The 24,981-nt window shown below is 44.2% G+C and overlaps 1 protein-coding gene across 3 annotated transcripts in view; it reads left to right on the plus strand.

The window, feature by feature from the left end:
* HMCN1 (hemicentin 1) overlaps positions 1-24,981 on the plus strand; it is a 1,072,092-nt gene that overhangs the window by 589,542 nt on the left and 457,569 nt on the right. For all 3 annotated transcript variants that reach the window (XM_063940215.1, XM_063940214.1, XM_063940213.1), the window contains 2 exons: positions 1,597-1,746; positions 1,846-2,005. In XM_063940215.1, the coding sequence (XP_063796285.1) occupies positions 1,597-1,746; positions 1,846-2,005 (310 nt within the window). The remainder of the gene's footprint in view (positions 1-1,596; positions 1,747-1,845; positions 2,006-24,981) is intronic.

A 24,981-nucleotide genomic window follows, 5' to 3' on the forward strand; every position in this document is an offset into this window, starting at 1 on the left:
CTTTTGCCCCACAGTGGAGAGGGACCACAACGGATGCTTGAGTCAGAAGGGTAATTTCTCAAAGACGCTATGACCTTTTGGAAACGTCCTCAATGTTATTTTTTCTACGGGACTTCCGGAAGAACCCGGAAAGACAGAAGCTCTTCTGGAGTCCATGAACTCCCTTCTGGCCTCCAATGTCATTATCTTGTTTCCCTTTCAGAGAAGAGTCAGGGTTTGTACACCTCCCTTTTTGTAGTTCAAATGCCTGATGGCTTCTATCGCCCTATCCTCAATCTGAAGACTTTGAACAGGTACCGCCGGATTCCCAAGTTTTGTATGGAGTCTCTATTCTCCATTATTCTGGCTCTGGAGTTGGGAGATTACATGGCATCCCTGGAAATTAAGGATGCCTATTTGCACGTTCCTATTCAGTCCAACTATCAGCTTTTCCTCAGGTTTTCCATTCAGGCAGACCACTTCCAATTTCTGGCTTTGCCATTCGGTTTGTCAACAGCACCGCACATCTTTTCCAAGGTCATGGCGGTTATGGCAGCACACCTGTGCCGCAGAGGTGTCAGGATTTTACCATATTTTGATGACCTCCTCATTATGGCCCAGTCACCAGATATCTTGACAGACCACATTCAGTTGATGGTAGATCTTCTACAGTCTCACGGCTGGAAGATTAATTGGTGGAGTTCCTGCATTTAGGAGCATTGCTGGATTCTTGTGTCCAGCGAGTCTTCCTCCCACAGGACAAGATTTTAGCCCTGCAGTCTAAGATTCAGACTTTGCTATGACCTTACATGGTCACCATACACGCCTGAATGAGGATTCTGGGTTTAATGGTTGCCATGTTCAACGTGATAGAGTACTCTCAATTTTAGTCCCGTCTTCTGCAGTTGGAAGTTCTGGACAAGTGAAATGGGTCTCATCTGCACATCAAGTCACAGACCCTGGTTCACTCGCAGGAAGTTCTCCACTCTCTCATATGGTGGCTGCTCCATTCCAACGTGGACAAGGGTCACCCCTTTTGGATTCAGGGTCGTGATTACCACCGATGCCAGCCTTCAAGGGTGGGGGATGATGTCAAACAATGAAACATGTCAGTGACACTGGACACCTCAATAAAGCCAGCTACCCATCAATTGAAGCTCCAAGCAATTTACAGAGCGATACGCTCGGCTCAGCCTCTCATTAAGGATTGTCCGGTCAAAGTACAGTCCAACAATGTGACTGCTTTCGCAAGCCGAAAAAAGAAATTGTGTAACTCCTGTGCCTTCTATGGACTCAAAGAAAAGGATATAACCAGGTAAGACCATAAATCTCATGTTCCTGTTAACATCAATGAGGCACTTCTTATGCTATTCGTTCTTGTAAATAATGGTGATTGTTATGTTTTATAAAGAAATAGGACATACTGTATCTTATATTCTATATTGAAAACTGCACCATTCTTATTTTCTGTATGACAAAGGTTCAGTAGTTTTGAAGGTTCAAAATGTACAAAGTGACTGCTTAATAGGAGTGATGTGTTCTAAATTTGACATAATTTATGTTAGTGAATTGGTGTTTTCAAATTTAGTACATTAACCTCTCTGAACTTACATATAGATCATTCAGATTTATTGGAGACTTACTTCCTTTCTGGCGGGAGCAAAATGAAAATAACCAGAGCTCAGCTCACAGATGGTGGAAATTACACATGTCTTGCATCAAATGTAGAAGGCAGAGCTCAGAAACACTTCATTCTGACTATTCAAGGCAAGTCATCCAGTCATCCTTGTATTTTAAAGGTGCATAATTGAAATTAACTTTTACATTATTGCAGTCACAATGTATGTAATATGTAAATATTTAAAGTTCCCCCTAGCATTGCTGGCTCTGGAACTCCAAATGAGATCAACGCTTCACCAGCTGAAGACATACAGATGGTGTGCACGTCTGGTGGAATTCCTGCACCTTACATTTACTGGCTAAAGGATGGAAAACATATCAGCCACAATGGTCACTTCCTCATTAAGTAAGTATCTCTGAAACCTCTGTTAAATGTCCAGAATGATGGAAGTATTATACCAGTGGCGTGCTTTCTGTCGTGAGAAATCTTCATACAAGCAGTGGAGGCATCTATTTCTTACCTGAATTAGTATTTATAAGAATACCGCTTATCACCTCATTAGGAACCAGTACCTAAAACAGTTAATTACTCAATCGCCAGACCACCTAGTAAAACTGTTTGTTAGCCTGGTGATTAATGTTGCACCTTGGAAAATTTGGTTTTCCTGTCAATCAATAAGCCTTTTTAGCTGTCAAATGCTGCTGCATGTATCATATAATTTCTCTTTCATCCACTAGGGGACACTGGAACTCTTCAGACAGCTAAGTGTGAAGTATGCAGACCGGAGGTGGCACAATCTAAATAAAAAATGTATGCACAGCTGGCTCCTTCCCCTTCACGCCCCTCAATCCCTCCGTTTTATAAAATTGTGCTGGTGGTGCAGCACAGAAAAGGAGCTCCTGCTCCACTAAAGCATACATTTTTATCTAATAATCAATTTGAGCCGGGCCAACCTATCTGAAAGGTTCAGAAGTGTAAGAGAGACAAAGATCCTGTTTGAAGGAATCTGCATCTCTCTCAGGAGATCCCTGCAGCAGAGGAGCTGAGGTACTATCACTGAGGCGCAGGAGCTGAGTGAGTAACGGAGACGCAGCACAAGTACAGCGGTTAGGTGCAGCAAGGCGACTGTTCCTCCCGGCAGCCTAGTTTCATTCCCCGCAGCAGGTTCGACCTCAGGAAAAGATAGTTTAAGCCGCGTTAGTGTGAGAGCGCATGGGAGCCGCTGGGGTCGCGGAGACCCGGCGGCTTGGCGGCGCAGATGTTACTGGGGTTGTCAGGCGGTCCAGCTGTGGCAGGACCGGAAGCTCCGTAGCGGTGGTGTTTTTACTTAGGGGATAAGTGCAGGAGATCCGCTGATCAGGTTCCCGGGTGCGGGAGACAGTAGAGAGTCGTCACGCTGGCAGAGAGTGGCAGGTAAAGCCATGATGTGAACATGTAATTTTAGTTGTGCCCATTTTGTTTTATTAATTAGGCATGCAGTTTGAGCAGGCTTTCCTCTCTGAAGGGAGGTAAAAAGCAGAGCCAGTCACATAAGGAAAATACTATAAGTATATATGAAATCTAGCAGTAGATTAGTGCTAAGTCCCCATACCGGTATATTCTTGTGCTGTTAGTTTAGAAGCTCTGCTGCTGAGATCTCTCTGGACATGACTTATCAAAAGTATGTGTTTTTATCTTCCAAAGGACTCTGCTGACAGGTCCTGTAGAGGTGGAGCAACAGAATTACCAACCCAGTCAACTCAAGCTGCAATTATTTAATTGAAAAAACGAGCGCTGATTAATAAAAGCATGGCACCTGTGAAAAAAGATTTTGTGTGGTTAAAACAAGATGTTTACAGCTCCTTTTGGAGCGAGTTATACAGCCAGGAGTGTGGTCTTAAGGATGTTCCTGACCCTACCTTTCCCTATCTTCCAGCAGAGATGGTCTTAAGCAGTCTCTGTAGCCGTCCGCGGCTCCACGTGTGTTGCCATCTTACTTCCACTGCGGGAGGCTGGGAACACTGTGCTAGCGTGGTGCTTCTGATGTTTGGCCGCCTCACTACCGCTGCGTCCAGTGGAGGGTGTGATGACGTAATCAGGCGGACACTCGCAATCTCCGGCGGTAGCTGTTCTTTCTCCTGTCTGTGTCACGTCTCCACCACGTTTCGTGCATTCAGTGCACTTTTTCAAGGATAAATGACATCTTCCGTTGTGCATGCCACTTTGATTGACATGTAATCTGTCCAAAAGAACGGAGAGGGAAAGGTCACTTAGTGTCTGTGGCTCAGCTATAGAAGCCTCTTCCTTTCTGTCAGGCTGTTTTTCTCTATTAGTGGAGAGGTCACAGTGAGGGAGGGAGCTGCAATCAGTTGGTGGTGTGAGGGTTGCAAACGTCAGGCTAATATGATTCCAGCTGTGTGACTGCAAGTTCTTTTTGTTCCCTATATCCCTACGGTCTTTCTCTACCTATTCTAATAGGGTGAAAGCACTGCTAAGTGGTGTGCATGTGTGTGTTTTAACATGTCAGAAGCACCGACTAAGACCACAAAAACTCGCTATGTATGCTCTAAATGTGGAAAAAAGAGCACTAATGTTGGCAGCTCCGAGGTATGCAACACATGTTTGGGAATGGACGCTCAACCTGGGAGCAGTGGTCCGTCTGGGTCATGAGAAAGTGCCCTGTCATATATTTCCAGAGAAATGGCAGAATCCCGCAAGCAGCATTTAGAATGGGCTGCAGGGTTTTCCAAAACTATGGAGGAATTTCTGATTAGGATTACACCGCCCGCACAAGCAGAAAAGAATGCATTAAGCGGTAAAGAGACCACTCCCTCTCCTACGGGAAGAGTCGGAGGGTCTCATTGAGGACTAGGAGGAGGGAGAGTCAGTGGAGCAAATCATGGTTGTCCGTCCTCAGGAGGAGGATGCTGAGGTTAAGGGATTAGTCTCCCTTATTGAGGAGGTAAAACAGGTTCTTAACTTCAAGAAATAAGAAGACGTTAAGGAACCTGAGGTTTTGGATTTATTTGAGTCTCAGAAACCGCAAACAGTGGTTTTTCCGATTCCTCAGACTCTTCAAGATCAAATGGGAGAAGCTTGGAAGCAACCTAATAAACATTTTCAAATTCCAAAGTAGTTCACGGCTAATTACCCACTACCCAAAGGTGTCAGGTCTAAGTGGGAGGTTCCGACCATTGTGGACACCTCTGTGGCTAGACTGTCAAAAAAAACAATCTTGCTGATACCAAACGTGACTACTCTAAAGGATGTGTCAGACCGTAAGTTAGATACAGCACTAAAGTCTATTTTTGTGTCTGCTGGAGCATCGCACAAACCTACAATTATTAGTACGTGGGTGACCAAAGCTATTGTAGCATGGGCAGGTCATGTTGTTCAGGCTGTAGTGGAAGATAACAGCCAAGAGGAGATTGTTAGTCTAGCGGAGCATATCTGTGAGTCGGCTACATACATTTGCCAAATCACAAAGGATGCTAGCAGAATAGCGTCACGCATCTCGGCTTCGGCTATATCAGCCTGAAGGATTCTGTGGCTCAGAGAATGGCAAGTGGATTCTGATTCCAAGAAGACAGTGGAGGTGATCCCCTTTGTAGATCCTTTGGGACTTTATTCGGTCTGGAGTTAGACAAGTGGATTTCACAGGCAACAGCGGGGAAGTCTACTTTTCTGCCTACTACTTATCCTAGAACTGCCAACGGTCAGAAGGAATTATTCTGGTCCAGTGTTAAATTCTTTTAGGTCACAATCCTTTTGTGCTAGAAGAAGAGGTTTTGGCGGCCAGGCTCAGGGAAGCAAAGGTAGAGGCCATTCCCAGACCACAACCAGAAAGCAGGACCCTAAACCTGCTGACAAGACCGTGGCATGACGGTCTCCCAGCTCACCTTGGGTCTCCTATGGTGGGCGCACGGTTGGAAAGGTTCCGGGACACCTGGGCTGAAACCTCACCGGAAGTCTGGATCAACAATATCATCTCCCAGGGATACAAAATAGATTTTCTAAACCGCCCTGACAGTCAGTTTTTTTTACAACAGGTCTTCCTCTGTGTCCTCAAAAAGCGAAGGCATTAGATATGGCGATTCAAAAGTTACTTCAGACGGAAGTAATTATGCCTGTTCCGACTTCTCAAAGAGGTTTGGGATTTTTTTCAAATCTTTTGGTCATACCAATCCTCAATTTGAAAGTTTTGAATCAGTTTCTGAATGTTTACAGGTTCAAGATGGAGTCAATACAGTCGGTTATTGCGGGACTGGAACAAGACGAGTTCATGGTGTCCATGGACATAAAGGATACGTACCTTTATGTTCCAATTTGGACCCCACCCCAAGCCTCGGCATGGGGTCCAAATTGGAAATTGGCTATCCCCACTATGTTAGCAGCCAGGAAGCCAGTCACCGCATCACATTACTATAAAATATGGAAGAAGTACATAGACAGGTGTCAGTCTGAGGGTTGGAATTCCAGAGAGTTCCGCCTAAATAGACTTTTGCGGTTTCTACGGTGTAGATGGAGGGTTGAGGATGGGATCCTTGAAGGTACAAGTCTTGGCCCTCTTTATTCTTTTCCGACAATGTCTGGCGTCTTTACAGGAGGTTCAGACAATTTTTACAAGGTGTGCTGTGGATACAACCACCTGTTCGTCCTCCCACGGGCCCGTGGGATCTAAATTTAGTACTCAAATTTTTGAAATCGTCAGTTTTCAAGCCTTTGGAGAAGGCAGATCTTAAATACATGTCCCGGAAGGTTACCCTGCTCCTAGCTTTGTCATCAGCAAGAAGGGTCTCAAAGTTGGGAGCTCTGTGGTGGACTTGTTTCTGGATGTGGTCAGAGCCTTAAGGATTTACGTACAGGCTACAACCTCTATTAGGAAATCTGACACTTTGTTCTTTATGATGGGCCCAAGAAGGGTTGGCTGGCTTCAAAGCGGACTCTAGCCAGGTGGATCCGATTTACCATCAAACAGGCTTATATTTCTAGTGGTAAGAGGGTCCCATTTCAAGTAGGTGCTCATACCACCAGTTCAGTAAGGGCTTCCTGGGCTGCGGCTAGAGGAGCCTCCACTACCCAGCTTTGCAGAGGTCATCAGCATACATGTTCACTTGATTCTACATGTTTGAGACGTTTGCATCTAGGGATACCAAGTTTGGACATTTGGTTCTACAGGCTTCGGACAGACCTCCCACCCATGGGAGTATCTTTGGGACATCCCCAGCTATCTGAAGAGTTCCAGTGTCCCCTAATGGATGAAAGAGGAAAGATGATTTTGGTACTTACTGATAAATCCATTTCTCTGAATCCACTCGGGGACACTGGACGCACCCCTCGGTGCTGTCAGCCTGCGTGTTCTTGGTAAATTTTGTTTTTCATTATTATTATGTTAATAGTTCTTTGTCACTGTTTGACTTGATACAGTTGGTTCCTCTCTATAGGACTTTAGTTTTCATGTTCCTTCTTCTCTCTAGGTTGGCTCGGCTCAAATTGATTATTAGATAAAAATTAATTCTTTAGTGGAGCAGGAGCTCCTTTTCTGTGCTGCACCTCCAGCACAATTTTATAAAACGGAGGGATTGAGGGGCGTGAAGGGGGAAGAGCCAGCTGTGCATACATTTTTTATTTAGATTGTGCCACCTCCGGTCTGAATACTTCACACCCAGCTGTCTGAAGAGTTCCAGTGTCCCCGAGTGGATTCAGAGAAATACCAAAATCCTCTTTTTGCTTCTTACTGTGATGTTTCCAGTTCACTTCTGAGTGTTACTTCTTAGCAGTATTAATTTTGACAAGGATTTTCAATTTAGTTTTAGTCTTAGTCACTTACTTAAAATTATAGTTGGTTTAAAGTCACATTTTAGTCGTTTTCTTTTGCTTAGGTTTAGTCAAGATTTAGTCAGTGGTTCTCTGTTTTAATTTTAGTCTAATTTTAGTCAATGTTTTAGACGTAACTACTGCACTCAGGTTAATGATACTCTAATGGATTTTGCTGAAGAACATTTCTCTAAAATTCCCTGGAGAAGTTTGCATTTCTTTAACTATGTGTTTAGTATTCTAGGCTCAGTAGGATGAGAATGTGTTACATACTGAGTCTGACTTACCGTAGTACTCCCATATATCATATACAAATTAATGCCTTAAGTTTGAGAGAACAAGCAAGCACAATACACAATCCTACTTCCTTCACAGCAGGTCATATTTCTTTTCTGCAAATATCTAGAACACATAATTGTTCTTTAAAAATGTAAAACCCTACTTACAGTGCCCTTTGACAAGGATTTACATTTTGTTTTAGTCTTTGTCACTTTTTTTTTTTTTTGCTTTGTTTTAGTTAAGATTTAGTTAGTAGGTCTCAGTTTTCATTTTAGTCTAATTTTAGTCCTGAAATAAACTGTAGTCGACTAATACATTTAGTCAAAATTTTCATCGACAAAAATTCATAGGGGTTGGGTAAGTGAGTTCAGCATTCAAAATGTCAATAACGAGAAAGAGGACAATGCAAGATAGAACCAGGGATGATAACATGCTAATAATGCAATTTAAAGCACTTTAATGGTGCCGGCTTTAAAACTTGAAACATGATGGCAAAGCATCAGGTGTGACATTGTAAAGTCAACACTGTTAAAATAGGATTTTAATACCTACCGGTAAATCCTTTTCTCTTAGTCCGTAGAGGATGCTGGGGATGCTTCAAGAACCATGTGGTATAGACGGGATCTGCAGGAGACATGGGCACACTTTAAGACTTTGAATGGGTGTGAACTGGCTCCTGCCTCTATGCCCCTCCTCCAGACTCCAGTTTAAGTAACTGTGCCCAGGGAGACGGACATTTCGAGGAAAGAATTTATTGATAAACCACGGTGAGCATTTTACCAACTCACACCTCCAGTATGCCGCAGAACGTGGCATTGAATAGAAAACCAGCCGACGGCATGAAGAATATGCAGCACTACGCTGACATAATGCATAACACAACCTGTGTGTGTAAACACAACCAATAACAGCATAACGCATGCCATGGCATGAATATCGTCAGCAACAGGCTGACTTAAACGCAACACACAATGTGTGTAAACATACCCAATAACTGCAGATACAGTACGCACTGGGACGGGCGCCCAGCATCCTCTACGGACTAAAAGAAAAGGATTTACCGGTAGGTATTAAAATCCTCTTTTCTCATATGTCCTAGAGGATGCTGGGGATGCTTCAAGAACCATGGGGTTTATACCAAAGCTCTAGAACAGGTGGGAGAGTGCGGATGACTCTGCAGCACCGATTGACCAAACAAGAGGTCCTCATCAGCCAGGGAATCAAACTTGTAAAACTTCGCAAAGGTGTTTGATCCTGACCAAGTAGCAGCTCGGCAAAGCTGTAATGCCGAGACCCCTCGGCAGCCGCCCAGGATGAGCCCACCTTTCTGGTAGAATGGGCTTTCACCGATTTCGGTAACAGCAATCCTACCATAGAATGAGCCTGCTGAATCGTATTACAGATCCAGCGTGCAATAGTCTGCTTGGAAGCAGGAGCCCCAATCTTGTTGGGAACCCACCAGACAAACAGAGCCTCTGTTTTCCTAATCTGAGCCGTTCTGGTGACATAGATTTTGAAAGCTCTGACCACATCGAGAGACTTTGATTCCGCCAAGGCGTCAGTAGCCACTGGCATCACAATAGGCTGGTTTACGTGAAACAATGAAACTACTTTTGGCAGAAATTGCTGACAAGTTCTCAACTCCGCTCTATCTGCATGGAAGATTAAATAGGGGCTTTTGTGAGACAAAGCCGCCAATTCAGACACCCGCCTTGCAGATGCCAAGGTCAACATCATGACCACTTTCCAAGTAAGGAATTTCAACTCAACCTTACGCAAAGGTTCAAAGTCAAACCAATGAGATTGCAGGAACTGCAACACCACATTAAGATCACATGGTGCAACTGGGGGCACAAAGTGAGGTTGGATGTGCAGCATGCCCTTCACGAAGGTCTGAACTTCTGAAAGGAAGGCCAATTCTTTCTGAAAGAAAATAGATAAGGCCAAAATTTGTACTTTAATGGAGCCTAACTTTAGGCCCACATCCACCCTGTTTGCAAAAAATGGAGCAAACGCCCCAGGTGAAATTCTTCCGTAGGAGCCTTCTTGGATTCACACCAAGACACATATTTTCTCCAAAAACGGTGGTAAAGCTTCGGCGTTACTTTTCTAGCCTGAAGCAGTGTGGGAATGACTTCACTGGGAATACCCTTTTGGGCTAGGATTTGGCGTTCAACCGCAATGCCGTCAAATGCAGCCACGGTAAGTCTTGATACACGCACAGTCCTTGCTGTAACAGGTCCCTTGAAGATCTGGATACCAAGCCCTCCTTGGCCAGTCCGGAACAATGAGGATCGCCTGAACCTTTGTTCTTCTTATGATCTTTATCACCTTCGGAATGAGTGGAAGTGGAGGGAACACATAGACCGACTGAAACACCCACGGTGTCACCAGGGCGTCCACCACTATTGCTTGAGGGTCCCTCGACCTGGAATGATATCTCTGAAGTTTCTTGTTGAGGCGAGACGCCAGCATGTCTATATGAGGAATTCCCCAACGACTTGTCACTTCTGCAAAGACCTCTTGATGAAGACCCCACTCTCCTGGATGGAGATCGTGTCTGCTGAGGAAATCTGGTTCCCAGTTGTCTACACCCGGAATGAAGACCGCTGACAGAGCGCTTACATGTCTTTCCGCCCAGTGGAAAACTTTTGTGGCTTCTGCCATTGCCGCTATGCTCTTCATTCCGCCGTGGCGGTTTACGTACGCCACTGCTGTTAAATTGTCCGGCTGAATTAAGACGGGCAGATCGCGAAGAAGATGTTCCTCTTGCAGAAGGCCATTGGAAATAGCCCTCAATTCCAGAATGTTTATTGCAGACAAGCTTCCTGGCTTGACCATCTTCCCTGGAAACTCTTCCCCCTGAAAGACTGCTCTCCAGCCTCCGAGACTTGCATCCATGGACACCAGGATTCAATCCTGGATCCCGAACCTTCGTCCATCTAGGAGGTGAGAACTGTGCAGCCACCACAGGCGAGAGATTCTGGTCTTGGAATATAGGATTATTTTCCGATGCATGTGCCAGGTGAGACCTGGACCACATGTCCAACTGGTCCCGCTAAAACCACTCTGGCATTTAATCTGCTCACTGAATGGCCTCGTAGGCCCCAACCATCTTCTTCATCAACGGAATGTATTGATGGAATTGACACTGTTGCAGATCCGATCTGACTCTGGATCCTTAGAGCGCTTTCCACTGGAAGAAACAAACTCTGATACAGTTCTGTATCTAACATTATTCCCAACTCCGACAACCGCTTCGTTGGGATCAACAGTGATTCTGGCAAGTTCAGGAGCCAACCACTTTGTTGAAGAACTGTCAGGGAGAAAACAACGTTTTGCACCACTTGTTTCTTTACCTCGCCATACTCAGGAGAGGGTCCCAGTACAGAATAATAATGACTCTTACTACTACAGGAAAACCATCATACCGCCATCACTCCGGTGAATTGGCAATGACAATCCTGAATAGCAAACCCAGGTAAGCCTAATGCGGAAGAAACCGTACTTAGACCCTCTTTCGCCTTTTACAGATTGGATATCCCTGCCCTGAGAGATTCCATCTTGTAGTTCAACTTCTTAAGTAGAAATTTTTGGGATTGTTCTGACCGAGCCGTCCGGCCTCAGAAGCACGAAAAAGCTTGAATAACAGCTTTTTCTTTTTTCCTTTTTTTTGTGTGTGACCGGGACAGCAGGACAATGACCTGATCCTGACCTAACTCCTGTATGGCGTCGCATACTACCTCCCTGTCCAAAGGAGAATCGGTAAGGTCTATTTGAAAAATCAGTGAGAGGAATCGTCTGGAAACTCCAGTATGTCCCCCTTGGGACTCTATTCTTAAACTCACTGGTCCATGTCCGTTCCAGGACTGACTGAAGAGTATTAGACGTGGTCCCAACGGTGTGGGCTCCCGCAAGATAGACCCAGCGACATGCTGTGGATGTGGTAGAAACAGAGGATGATTTCTGCTTCTGCGAACTTGAAAAGGCTGCTGACCTTTTACCTTTTCACCTTCCTCTACCTGCAAAGAAAGGGAAAACCATATCCATTTGGTCGAAATGACTGCATCTTACAATAATGCGTCACCAACCATTGTGAGGGAACATAGGTCAAGAAGGTAGACTTACCAGGGGTATCTGCCGAGATCAACTTAACAAAGCGATCCCCAAACCAGGTTTAACCTTCATAGGGAAGATACTTCAGTACTTCTCAGAGTCAGCCTCAGCATTCCATTGGTGAATCCACAACGTCCTCCTAGTCGAGACCGCCATGGAAGTGGCCCGCGAACCCAAGAGTCCCATATCCCTTGTAGTCGCACGGCAGTATGCTGCAATGATATAAACATGACTCAACTTCAGGAGTACCCTGCATACAACTACTGCCCCATGCGCATGTAATGCTAGTATAATCAACGTACATGCGGACATATAATTAGAGTATTACATATCTTCCTGCATACGATCCTTTGTGACAGAGCCCTGTGCAGAACAGGGGTGACTCTCACTTTATTCTATCCATGAGAAGGAATAACTTTTACCTCAGCATTCATTATAAATATTTATACAGATGTAGCCACCTTTATCTTGACTGGCTGAGGCGTTTGTCCCGATCGAGCATACACAGCGTACCGGGGCGTAGGGAGGCGCGCCTAGTCACAGAGAAGCGTACCTAATCGCACGGAGACAGACAGAGCGTTTGGCGTTACCTTTACGTGTAATACCTGCGATCATCCACCAGATGTCGCTTTTTACAATCACCACTGCGCATGCGTGTGGTCTTCCGTAAAATACAATACTGAAATATATAATAAGGACTACTTTACTAAGCGCCTCATTACGCTGCATACAGTAAATACTCATTACGCTGCATTATTTAATACAGTAAATACTCATTATGCTGCATTATTTAATACAGTATATACGGTACAGACGCAAATAGTACAGCATAAAGTATATGATCCATCTACAGTACTTTATGAATATGTGAGCATCCAAGTCCCGCAGACAAAACAACATAAAACCAGTAGTGTACACTGTCGCAAATGGACGTGTTAGAAGTTCACTATTGCCTCTTGAGATTAGGAATTTTGTACAGTATGTTAGCGTCCTAATCCCGTAGCCATTACAGCATAATCAAAACCAATGGATTTATTCATCTGTCCGCGGCGAAGTGGTGAAGTGTTCCGCTTCCTATACTCAGAGTCCCGAGTTCGATTTCTAAAGTACGAATGCATGTTAGTTTTTCCAGATACTTTATTATTTTTTTATTCACATAACCCAGGGCAAAGCTGCAGGAGCGGTTCTACTGTTAAGGTTCTATGCACCGTACAGTACACATACAATAATGTAGCAGGGCAGACTCAATAGAAATGGCTACCACCGATGACTCCTTGCCCCACGGAGGCCCTAGGCTACGGAGCAAGTAACAGTCCAGATTTTGCAGGCTATGGGGCAATGCTGAAGGAGCGTCACAATCCCCTAGCTAAAATACACAGGGGCGATAGGAATAAGTGAGGTCTATGCACATTACGGTACACCGGACTCAATCGCACAGCACACTGGCAAAATGGCCACCACCCCTGAACCCCCACCACGTGGCAGGCAGCGCTCGGCTATGGAGTGAGAGATGGCATAAGTTTTGCAGGCTACGGGGCAATGTGAAGGAGCGTCACAGTCCCCTAGCCAAAATACACAGGGGTGATAGAGATAAGCGAGGTCTGTGCACATTACGTTACACCGGGCTCGAACGCATAGCAAATTGACAAAACACAAGTTTTACATAAAGCAGGGCAAAGCTGCAGGAGAGTTTATACTGTCAAGGTTCTATGCACCATACGGTACGCATACAATTCTGTAGCAGGGCAGACTCAATTGAAATGGCTACCGCCTGTGACTCCATGCCCCATGGAGGCCCTCGGCTATGGAGCAAGTAACAGCACAGATTTTGTAGGTCACGGGGCAATGCTGAAGGAGCGTCAGAATCCCCTAGCTAAAATACACAGGGTCGATAGGGATAAGCGAGGTCTATGCACTTAATGATACACCGCAAAGTTCCCCATGGTTTTGATTATGCCTTTTCTTTTAACACGGTATTTTCCACTGCCTCGCCCTACCCCCATCCCACTTTCCCCTTCCCCCCTGGGAGCCTGCAAAGTACATGCAGTAGACAGGGAGGGAGTTCCGATCAGGTTACAAGACATGTGCAACAGTATACTACTGTATGTAGAAAAATCCCCCGCCCACTCTGATTTATGTGAAACCTGTGTGCACCCTTCCATTGAATGTATAACAAAGAAAAAAAAATAATAATAAAGTGAATGTTACAGGAACCCATTAAAAAAAGGTTGGCACTTCCTTCCCATTGGTGTTGGTTTATGCCTTAGGGGACTCGAACGCTAATACTTGTATTTCAAAAGCACGGTATTTTCCACCGCCTCTCCCTACCCCCATCGCTCTTCCCCCCTGGGAGCCTGCACAGGTCATGCAGTGTACAGGGAGGGAGTTCAGGTCAGGTACAATACACAAATGCCGACAATCTACAGTACCGTGTTGGTCAGTTAGTTGCGTCGGAATACACTAATTTATACTCATTACCGCTGTGTATTTGTACATAGCGGAATGAATCGCTGCTGCAGATTTACTTTGATTTATGTGAAACCTGTGTGCACCCTTTCATTCAATGTATACCAAAGAAAGAAAATAATAAAGTGAATGTCACGGGAACATATAAAAAAAAAAAAGGTTGGCACTTTGGGACTCAAACCTGGGACTCTCAACATGGGAGGTGGGAGCCTTCATCGCTAGGTTGGTATGGAAGAGGAGACAATTAGCTACTGGAGGGTACCAACCCCAAGTTTCTGTGACCCCCACAAGGCTCATGGCAAGCGTCGGAATCCATGGTGGGTCTGAATTAACGGGCCCATTATAGTCTATGGGAAAATGGGTCCATTTTGCATACTGATATCTCTGGTTCTGGGTGTCCCAGAGACTCGGGACTGGTACCATACAAAAGAGGAGACTATTGGCTTTCGGGGCAGACCAGCCACTAGTTTATGTGATACTGTAAAGGGAAACGGGAAGCAACCGTGTATCGGGTCCCCTCCAGTTGTCCGCCTAGCTTGCACAGGATGCAGGGTTTCTGGCTAGATAGGAAATACTGTACAGAAATGCTAAGCATGGTAATCTGACATCCAGGAACATAGGGAGGAGTTTTTATCTCTCTCTATTATACTTAGAAAAATTACACTTGCCACTGTACGTTACAAGCTGTTCGTGATAATTAGTACACTAGTAGAACATACTGTACAGAGATACTAAGTAAAGCGATTTGGCATCCACGAACTTAGGGAGGAGCTTTAATCTTTCTCCATTGTAATCTTTCTAAGTATAATGGAGAGAGATAAAAGCTCCACCCTAAGTTCCTAGATGCCAAATCACCATCTTTAGTATCTCTGTACAGTATGTTCTACTAGTGTACTAATTAGCACGAACAGCTTTTAACTGGATGCCAAATCACCGTCCTTAGTATCACAGTACAGTATGTTCTATTAGGGTACTAATTAGCACGAACAGCTTGTAACGTACAGCGGCAAGTTTAATCTTTCTATGTATAATGGAGAGAGATAAAAGCTCCTCAGTAAGTTCCTGGATGCCAAATCACCGTACTTAGTATCTCTGTACAGTATTTTCTATTAGGGTACAAATTAGCTGTTCTTGCTAATTAGTACCCTAATAGAAAATACTATACAGAGATACTAAGGATGGTGATTTGGCAACCAGGAACTTAGGGAGGAGCTTTTATCTCTCTACATTATACATAGAAAGATCAAACCTGCCACTGTACGTTACAAGCTGCTCATGCTAATTAGTACACTAGTATAACATACTGTACAGAGATACTACGGACAGTGATTTGGCATCCAGGAACTTAGGGAGGAGCTTTTATCTCTCTCTATTATACTTAGAAAGATTAAAATGGAGAGAGATAAAAGCTCCTCCCTAAGTTCCTGGATGCCAAATCACTGTACTTAGTATCTCTGTACAGTATGTTCTACTAGTGTACTAATTAGCACGAACAGCTTTTAACTGGATGCCAAATCACCATACTTAGTACCTCTGTACAGTATGGTCTATTAGGGTACTAATTAGCACGAACAGCTTGTAATGTACAGCTGGAAGTTTAATCTTTCTATGTATAATGGAGAGAGATAAAAGCTCCTCAGTAAGTTCCTGGATGCCAAATCACCGTACTTAGTATCTCTGTTCATTATGTTCTATTAGGGTACTAATTAGCTGTTCGTGCTAATTAGTACCCTAATAGAAAATACTATACAGAGATACTAAGGACGGTGATTTGGCAACCAGGAACTTAGGGAGGAGCTTTTATCTCTCTACATCGCCCTTCCCCCCTGGGAGCCTGCACAGGTCATGCAGTAGACAGGTAGGGAGTTATTCACATAAACCAGGGCAAAGTTGCAGGAGCGGTTGTACTGTTAAGGTTCTATGCACCATACGGTACACATACAATTCTGTAGCAGGGCAGACTCAATTGAAATGGCTACCGCCTGTGACTCCTTGCCCCATGGAGGCCCTCGGCTATGGAGCAAGTAACAGCACAGATTTTGTAGGTCACGGGGCAATGCTGAAGGAGTGTCAGAATTCCCTAGCTAAAATACACAGGGTCGATAGGGATAAGCGAGGTCTATGCACTTAATGATACCCCAGACCCCATCGCATCACAAAGTGACAAAATGTCCAAGGCACATGAACATCCTCGTGTCAGCACTCAGCTATGGAGCATGTGACGGCATAGGTTTTGCAGGCTTCGGGGCAATGCTGAAGGAGCGTCGGAATCCCCTAGCTAAAATACACAGGGGCGATAGGGTTAAGCGAGGTCTATGCACATAATTTTACAAGGCTGGGGTACATGGGCCTCGGACATTTTGTCACTTTGTGATGCGATGGGGGTCTGGTGTATCGTTATGTGCATAGACCTCGCTTATCCCTATCGACCCTGTGTATTTTAGCTAGGGGATTCTGACGCTCCTTCAGCATTGGCCCGTTCTTTGAACACGGTATTTTCCACTGCCTCGCCATACCCCCATCCCACTTTCCCCTTTCCCTCTGGGAGCCTGCACAGTTCATGCAGTAGACAGGTAGGGAGTTCCGATCAGGTTACAAGACAAGATTTATGTGAAACCTGTGTGCACCCTTCCATTGACTGTATAACAAAGAAAAAAAATTATAATAAAGTGAATGTCACGGGAACTCGGACGCTCATACTGTACATGTATTTCAAAAGCACGGTGTTTATGCATTGTACATACTTCCTTTTACACAATTAGTTGTGTCTCCATACACAATCTTGCGTCTGCATACACAAGTGTTTTAACATGTTCTTTTGTGTCTGTATAAACTATTTATATTGAGAACTCTCACCGTCTGACCATTGGTCACCATCTATTAACATTACAGTCGTCACTGACCATTTGCCAGAGCTGTAGATCAATCCGCCGCTATACGATCGAAAGTACTGGATTAGTGGAGCATTAGCCACCCAGTGGTGGAGATGTGTAATGCATGCTGAGTATCTAGAATCGCCTCAACACACCTGCCTGTGATTAAACTCAGCAAGCTAAGCTATCGTCTTAGCATGACTAAACGTCCGTCTAGGCGGAGAATCGGTCATGATAAAGGTGGCTACATCTGTATATACATAAATATACCTTCAAATGCACCTATACACACATTTATCTATCTATATATATATATATATATATATATATATATATCTAGATCTATATATATATATATATATATGTATAATACGTATACATATATCCTTTTGTCAGGAACAGCTTAATACGTTCCAATGTGTATGAACAGGTACTGAATGCCGATTTTGTAGATCTGATCAGGAAATATTACGGTCGACATAAAAAACATTAATCGATTCGATCTCAGGGAGTAGTAACTGGGCAAAATAAAATTTTGGCGATCCCGAGGGGTCTGAGAGAAATCAATTCTATGAATAGGACTCCCTCCATAAATATTATCGCATCTGTGATCGTGCCGCAGACCTATGTAACTTTACCATACATACATACATATACATATAGGTATAGCTCTTTCTGATATGCATCACATTATCATGTCAATATCCATCCAGTCAGATATTGTTGGTGCTGACAGAGTTACCCCCCACGTCTGTGTCTCCCATATAGTTTTCTCTTGGGAAAAATATACCTCTACTGACATGTTGACATTAATTTACATGTACCAAGTACTATTAGGAGTCGACAGCGCTGACATAGTCATTCCCTTTGTGGCAGAGCACTCAGCCTCAGATATGCCGACACACGTGTACCAAACATCCGCCGACATTAAACTGGCTATAAGGGATAGACCCCAGTACATTCTGTCATGGAAACACAGAAGGAGTTTACTAGCTCATTTCCACAGCGCTTATGATATAGTGTGCTTTTATGTTTAACTTATATTGCCCCAAATAACTGTGCCCCCCCTCGTTTTTCACTCTGATCTGTACATCAGTGTTTTGGAAGGACCAGCGTCTCTGTGAGGAGAAAATGGCGCTGGTTAGAGCTGTGAGGGCTAAGCCACACCCCCTTAATGGCGCGCTTCAGTTCCGCTTATTTTTTATATATTTTGATAAAGCTAAATATTTATCTTATATAAAACCCTTTATGAGGTCTAAGAACACTGTACGTTATTCACGTATGGAGTACCGTAAGGGCACGCTCGTTGCGTAGCAATCGCTTAGCCGTAGTCGAGACGCTCAAGCGTCACGTTCGCTCACGGCCAAGAGATCACAGGCAGGCACGCTATTGGCTGCCGTCTAACGTAATGATTCGCTATAGCGTAGCGGACGCTCGGGACCACGAGGAGATCACCAGCGGCGCTGACGCTCACAATGTTAAACCTTTATATCTAAACCATAAACAATGTAATATGCTGTAAAGCCTTAGTGTAGAGATAGGGTGTAGATGCAACCTAGTGTAACCTTATTAACTTAAAAGCTGTTTGAGCGTCACCGACGCTCTGTGAATACTTAACACTACAAGAAATACACAGATACCTGGGCTTAGGGTCCAACGCCTAATATATATATATATATTATGAATGATATACTTGCAAAAGAATTAACACAATACAAGTCATACACTACAATATAACATAGACTACCTAACCAGATAACTACACAGGAAATACAATACAATACAATTATGTTTTAAGGGAAAATAAGAGAGAAAGAGGAGAAGAGAGAGAAATAGAGAGAAATGGCTCACAATAACAGTAAGAACAATATGATTGCGGAGAAACACTTACGCACAAGGGGAACGATCGCATGCGCCTCTTTACATCCAGCTCCCGATTTTCAGCAATGATAACCGTTGAAGAGTGAGCTGGATGTGATCGGCTTGTCTATTTATGCCCCACACACAATACAATTCAATGGTCCCTACAATCTCATTGTTCATTGGACACAGGAATTCGGCTTCGCATTATAACAAAAGGTCATAGGTTGATTCATACAGGTGGGCTGTGACGATTTCCAACAGCTCAGGTGGGAGGGAAACTGGGTTTCCCGCCGCATGGCTAAGTAAGAGCAAATAATAGTAAATGGACATAAACTTCTTATGTCCATAACTATTCGCACGAGCGATTAATCCGCTCCAAACCAACACCGGAATATTGCTAATTAAATACTCTTCCGATGGGTACTAAACACCACTGTATGACTCCTGTTAGACCCTTCGTACAATACAAAGAGGGATCCCTCTGTCCAGGAACATGCTATATTAACTAAACTTTCAGAATCTATCAAAGGGACCATGATCTACAAAATACATTATATAGTTAAAATATGTAACGATTGAGTCGCACGCTACGATCACATAAACTCTACCGTAAATACGCATACCGTGCGCCTGCGGGTGCCCGCGACTGTGAGTATGCGCACGCACGGGAGAGCGTACGCATGCGCAGCGCGGACGTGTATGAGGTGCAAATATGGCAGTGTGTATAGAGATATTTTTCTGACTTTGACAGTCCACCCTTTGGCAGTCAACAATAACTGCCACCTTCTAAAACATTTCAAAAAGAGAAAAATATATGTCAGGGGTTAATACATTTCCATGGTTGGGTAAGGGAGGAGAGTGGAGAAGGTGTGAAGAGGGTATGACCTAGTGAGATAGTAGAAGCATGTGTGTATGAATCCATGTTTGGGGGGGTCACGTATCATCGTGCCGTACGTGTTGTACATCAAGCTTCGAGGCATTGCGAAGTATACATTTGAATTCCTTCTTATCCCGTGGTACGGGTCTGTGGATGGGCTGTCAAACTTTACCGAGCTCTTTTCGGCTTTTGTAACAAAAAGGGGGAGCACATTTTAGTTGATGATACATGAATGGGGGAATATGTGATTGCTGATATCTGTGCCTGTATTCCCTATACTATGTGTGTAATTACCTGAAGGTTGTAGAGATGAAGAAAAGACATAATTACGGTAAATGCAGTGGTATTCTATGTCAGGTAAATGAACATTTGTCGGTTGAAGTCTTGTTCGGTGTCTGTTGAATGCAGTCTTCTTTGTGCTTTTGCCCATAAGGTGCGAGCAAAAGCTTTGTCAATGTCCATAGATTTACAAAAGTGTTGGGCTAGCGTAATTTTAAAATTTCTAGGGAAACTGGGGATCTATGGCAAAGTTCATCAAAAATCTGTGTATCAGGTTGTCAAAGCTTCTTCTTTAATCCATCTGTTGTCTGTATATCGGCTCATCAAATTCCTCGTCCAAGTGGGTCTTTTTACCTTGGAGGAAACGGAAAAACAGGTGAAAGAAACGGACCGTAGAAATCGCATTTTCATCACATCATTGTTTCTACATTTGGGTCATAAATCAAATCCATTGGAATTACAGTTTCCTCACTCCTCAGACTCATTACCCTAGTACGACGATTGCACTTCATTAAAGCCTGACCGCATCTAAATATCAAACCAATTGATATGACAACACCTAAGATACATAGGAGAAACTTCCCAACATCCATTATGACTCCTTGAGCCCATTCTCCTAAACCAGAGAACCAATTTCGTGGGTTCAACCATGACACCCAACCAGTCAGCTCATTACCTACAGCAGCGAGAGTGAGATTGTGTCTCCTGCGAAATTCCCACTTCAGTTGGAGAATATCGTCCATCTTTTGGTCTATGACCTCGACCGGGTCCTCGGTGCTATTCGTAATATATGTGCAACATTTCACGCCGTATTGTGTTGCCAGTGTGACACAATATCCGCCTGTTACTGCTGTGAGGTAATTAAGAACCATTCTATGCTGTACCAGTTCTGTTTTATAAGCTTGAAGTTCTCTTCCAGTATACCTAAACGTGTCATCATACATTTCAGTGATATTATCTAACAAATTTGCAAGCGCAGATATGTATTTATAATTCAACACTCCTCTGGCGGTGCGGGTGATGTCTAACGCGATTAGAAACTGAATCCCGGTGGATTCATGGATCATGTCAGAGGCCGGATGCTCTGTTCTTTCTATCAGGTGCCGTTTAACTACGTGCTCGTAATGGGTGTGAGTATAAGGAGTTTGGGCAACACGGTGTATGTCTTTCATTTTGTCATGTGATACAGTTATTACTTCAGGCAGTACTTTTCCAATATAACACAATCCTTCAGAGTTTGGGGCAAGCCACTTATACGCCTTTCTCCCGCATATGAAATATGCATCATCGGGGAGAACATATGGGACGGAGTAGGACATAACCATATTACACACCTTCCATGTGAAATCTCCTAACCCTAATTCTTCCATCTGCTTAGTACACGTATCAGGTTGTACGATATGTGCACAGTATCCTGGTGATACCTCTCCAACTCTCGTAATCCTATTTCCTAAGGTATACCTATATCGGAAAGATTTTCCTCTACTGGCTATGTGGCGTATAAGCTCTGTATCTGTAGGCATTCTATCTGCTCTATGCGAAAAGGTCATGGTTTGGTTACTCCATGATACTTCCCAATTTCCTGGCTTTCGGGGATTGGAGATATTAAAACATAAGAGGGACCTATCCACATGGTATTGGTGGAACTTCAAACTAGGAGGGCTGGAGATATTAAACCTCCTGTCCACCGGTCTCCCACCACTTAACTCAAGTACCTCCCCTAACGTTAAAGGAAATGGTACTAGCCCTGATTTGCTATGACCTTGAGGTACTTGAGAGCATACCCAACAATCTGTTTTATTTAACACACTACCCACTAAGGAGTGATAGTCACTCAATGGATGCCGGTCCATATGGATATTAAAACTGGATTGGCATTTCTTGATGCACCCGTCCTCCACTACGTTGTCACAGAGCCTACAGATACAGTTTTCTTCAGCTAACAATCCTTCACAATTCCTTCTATTGTCAATGCTATCGGATCGTTTTCTGATACTCGCCTTTACTTGTTGGTTAAGTTGTTCTTGGAAAACTACGCCTCCATCTTTATCATCAGAACCCATTCCAGAACCTCTCTCGACCTCCATGGTACTCTCGCCGGAACAGACTGCTCTGGTCAACATCATGGTCAACAGGAAAATCCGGATCACAGTCTCTTGGGGCAAGTCCATCTTGTAGGAGGAAACGGAGAAGAATGAGAAGGGGGAAAAAATAATTTGAGGGAGAGGGGATGGGAAGTTGGAGAAAAACAATAAAAGGGAACAGGGGATCGACAACTGCTTTTGGTCTTGTGATTTTCAATGCTCAGGTGCCGCCTCAATCCTCCTGGAACAGACACTCCAGTGATACAACCTCTACCGTCTGTTCCTTATCACGGGACCTTTCTGGATCAGCAACCTTCTTACAGTGGGACGAATGAACCCAAGTCTCTCTCTCAGCAACCTTCAATGCTGTAGTGCTAGTCAATAAGACCTGGTATGGTCCTTCCCATCTGTCAATAAGGCAACCTGAGCGTAGAAAATTCCGTATCATTACATAATCCCCAGGTTCAATGTCATGACAATTACTATCTGGTAAATCAGGAATCACCAACTTCAGATTATCATTTTGATTCCTTAACTGTTTACTCATGTTAATCAAGTATTTTACAGTCACTTCATTGTTACACTTCAAATCATCCTGAGGGTTAATCATAACATGCGGTTGTCGACCAAACAAGATTTCAAAGGGAGACAGATTAAAAGGGGACCTGGGAGTGGTTCTGATGCTGTACAGTACAATGGGTAAAGCTTCTGGCCATGTCAATCCTGTCTCTGCCATCACTTTACTCAGTTTATTTTTAATAGTGCTGTTCACTCTTTCCACTTTCGCACTCGCCTGTGGACGGTATGGAGTGTGCAGCTTGCTATCAATTCCCATCAATTTACACATTCCTTGAAAGACATCACCTGTAAAATGGGTACCCCTATCACTTTCGATAATTCTAGGGATACCATATCTACATACAAATTCCTGCACAATTTTATTAGCAGTAAACATAGCGGTATTTGTAGCCGCAGGAAATGCTTCGACCCAATTTGAGAAAACATCTATACAAACAAGTACATATTTCAAATTTCGACAAGGGGGTAATTGAATAAAGTCAATCTGTATTACCTGGAAAGGGCCGCCGGCAGGTGGGATATGAGATGGTTCTGTAGGTATTGCCTTTCCGATGTTTTCTCAAACAGGTAAGGCATGACATTGCTCTTTTACTCGCATGAGATGAAAATCCTGGGGCACACCAATATGCTCTTACCAACTTGCACATCCCTTCCTTGCCCAGATGAGTCAGCCCGTGAGCTGCCTCAGCTAAACATGGAAGGTATGCTCTGGGGGCCACTGGTTTACCGTGTCCATCCGTGCCTTCCAGACTGCCTTTTCCTGTGTGGAACACAAATTTTGCATCTCACACAACTTCTGTGTGTTGATGGTATTAAATACCATCAGTTGTGTGGTGTCTGTCTGTCTGGGGGTACCAGCTGCTAACTTAGCAGCTTCGTCTGCTCGGCTGTTACCAAGTGATACTGGGTCTTGGCTATATGTGTGTGCTTTACATTTGATAACAGCCACTCTGTCGGGTTCCTGTATCGCTGTTAGAAGCCTTTTTATGTGAGCTGCATGCGCTATCGGTGTACCAGCTGCCGTCATGAAATTTCTGAGGCGCCATAGGGCTCCGAAATCATGGACTACCCCGAATGCGTATCTAGAGTCGGTGTAGATATTAGCTGATTTGCCCTTAGCCAATTCACATGCTCTGGTTAGGGCGACCAGTTCAGCAACCTGGGCTGAGTGAGGTGGGCCTAGCGGTTCCGCTTCTATGGTGCCTTGGTCATCTATGACTGCGTATCCAGTACACAAGTCTCCCGAGTCTGACTGTCTATGACAACTACCGTCCGTGTAGAACGTAAGTTCTACATCTTCCAGTGGGTTGTCACTGATGTCAGGCCTTGCGGTAAAATTTTGGGTCAAATATTCCATACAATCATGTGTGTCTTCCTTTGTATTAAATCCTTCTTCCCCACCACTCTCATCCTCCACCCTTTGTGCCTGTCCAGGCACACCTGGGAGATATGTTGCAGGATTTAATGCACTGCATCTCCTTATGGTGATGTTTATGGGGGCCATTAGTGCCAATTCCCATCTTGTAAACCGCGCTGATGAGACGTGCCTGGTTTGGGCAGAATTCAGCAAGGCTGACACTGCATGTGGTGTATGAATTGTGAGGTTGTGACCTAGCACTACATCTTCGCTTTTCGTTACTAGCAATGCTATCGCAGCAACGCTTCGCAAGCATGTGGGGAGGGATCGCGCTACCGTGTCTAGCTGAGCGCTGTAATATGCTACTGGCCTGCTGGCATCACCGTGCTTTTGGGTTAGTACGCCTGCCGCGCAACCAGCACTTTCTGTTCCGTACAGCTCAAAGGGTTTCCCATAGTCTGGCATACCTAATGCTGGTGCCTGCGTTAGGCACTGTTTAAGTCTCTCAAATGCCGTCTCAGACTCGTCTGTATGCGAAATCCGATCAGGTTTGTTTGAGGAGACCATCTCCTGCAAAGGCAACGCTAACAGGGTAATGCTGGACTACTCCTGTTACTCCCATGGCTGGAATTGTCCTACCAGTGGTTCTCATGCCCACTGTCGAATTTATCACTGATTTGGCCGCCCCCGTATCTACAAGAAAGTTTAATGATTTACCAGCTACATTAATTGCAACTTCGGGTTCACTTCCAAGGCTTGCAATCAATTTTACTGGCTGCAGATTACAGGTATGGCCACACCCCTATTGGGTA

The sequence above is a fragment of the Pseudophryne corroboree genome, chromosome 9 (genome assembly GCF_028390025.1).
Source record: "Pseudophryne corroboree isolate aPseCor3 chromosome 9, aPseCor3.hap2, whole genome shotgun sequence".
Lineage (NCBI taxonomy): Eukaryota > Metazoa > Chordata > Amphibia > Anura > Myobatrachidae > Pseudophryne > Pseudophryne corroboree.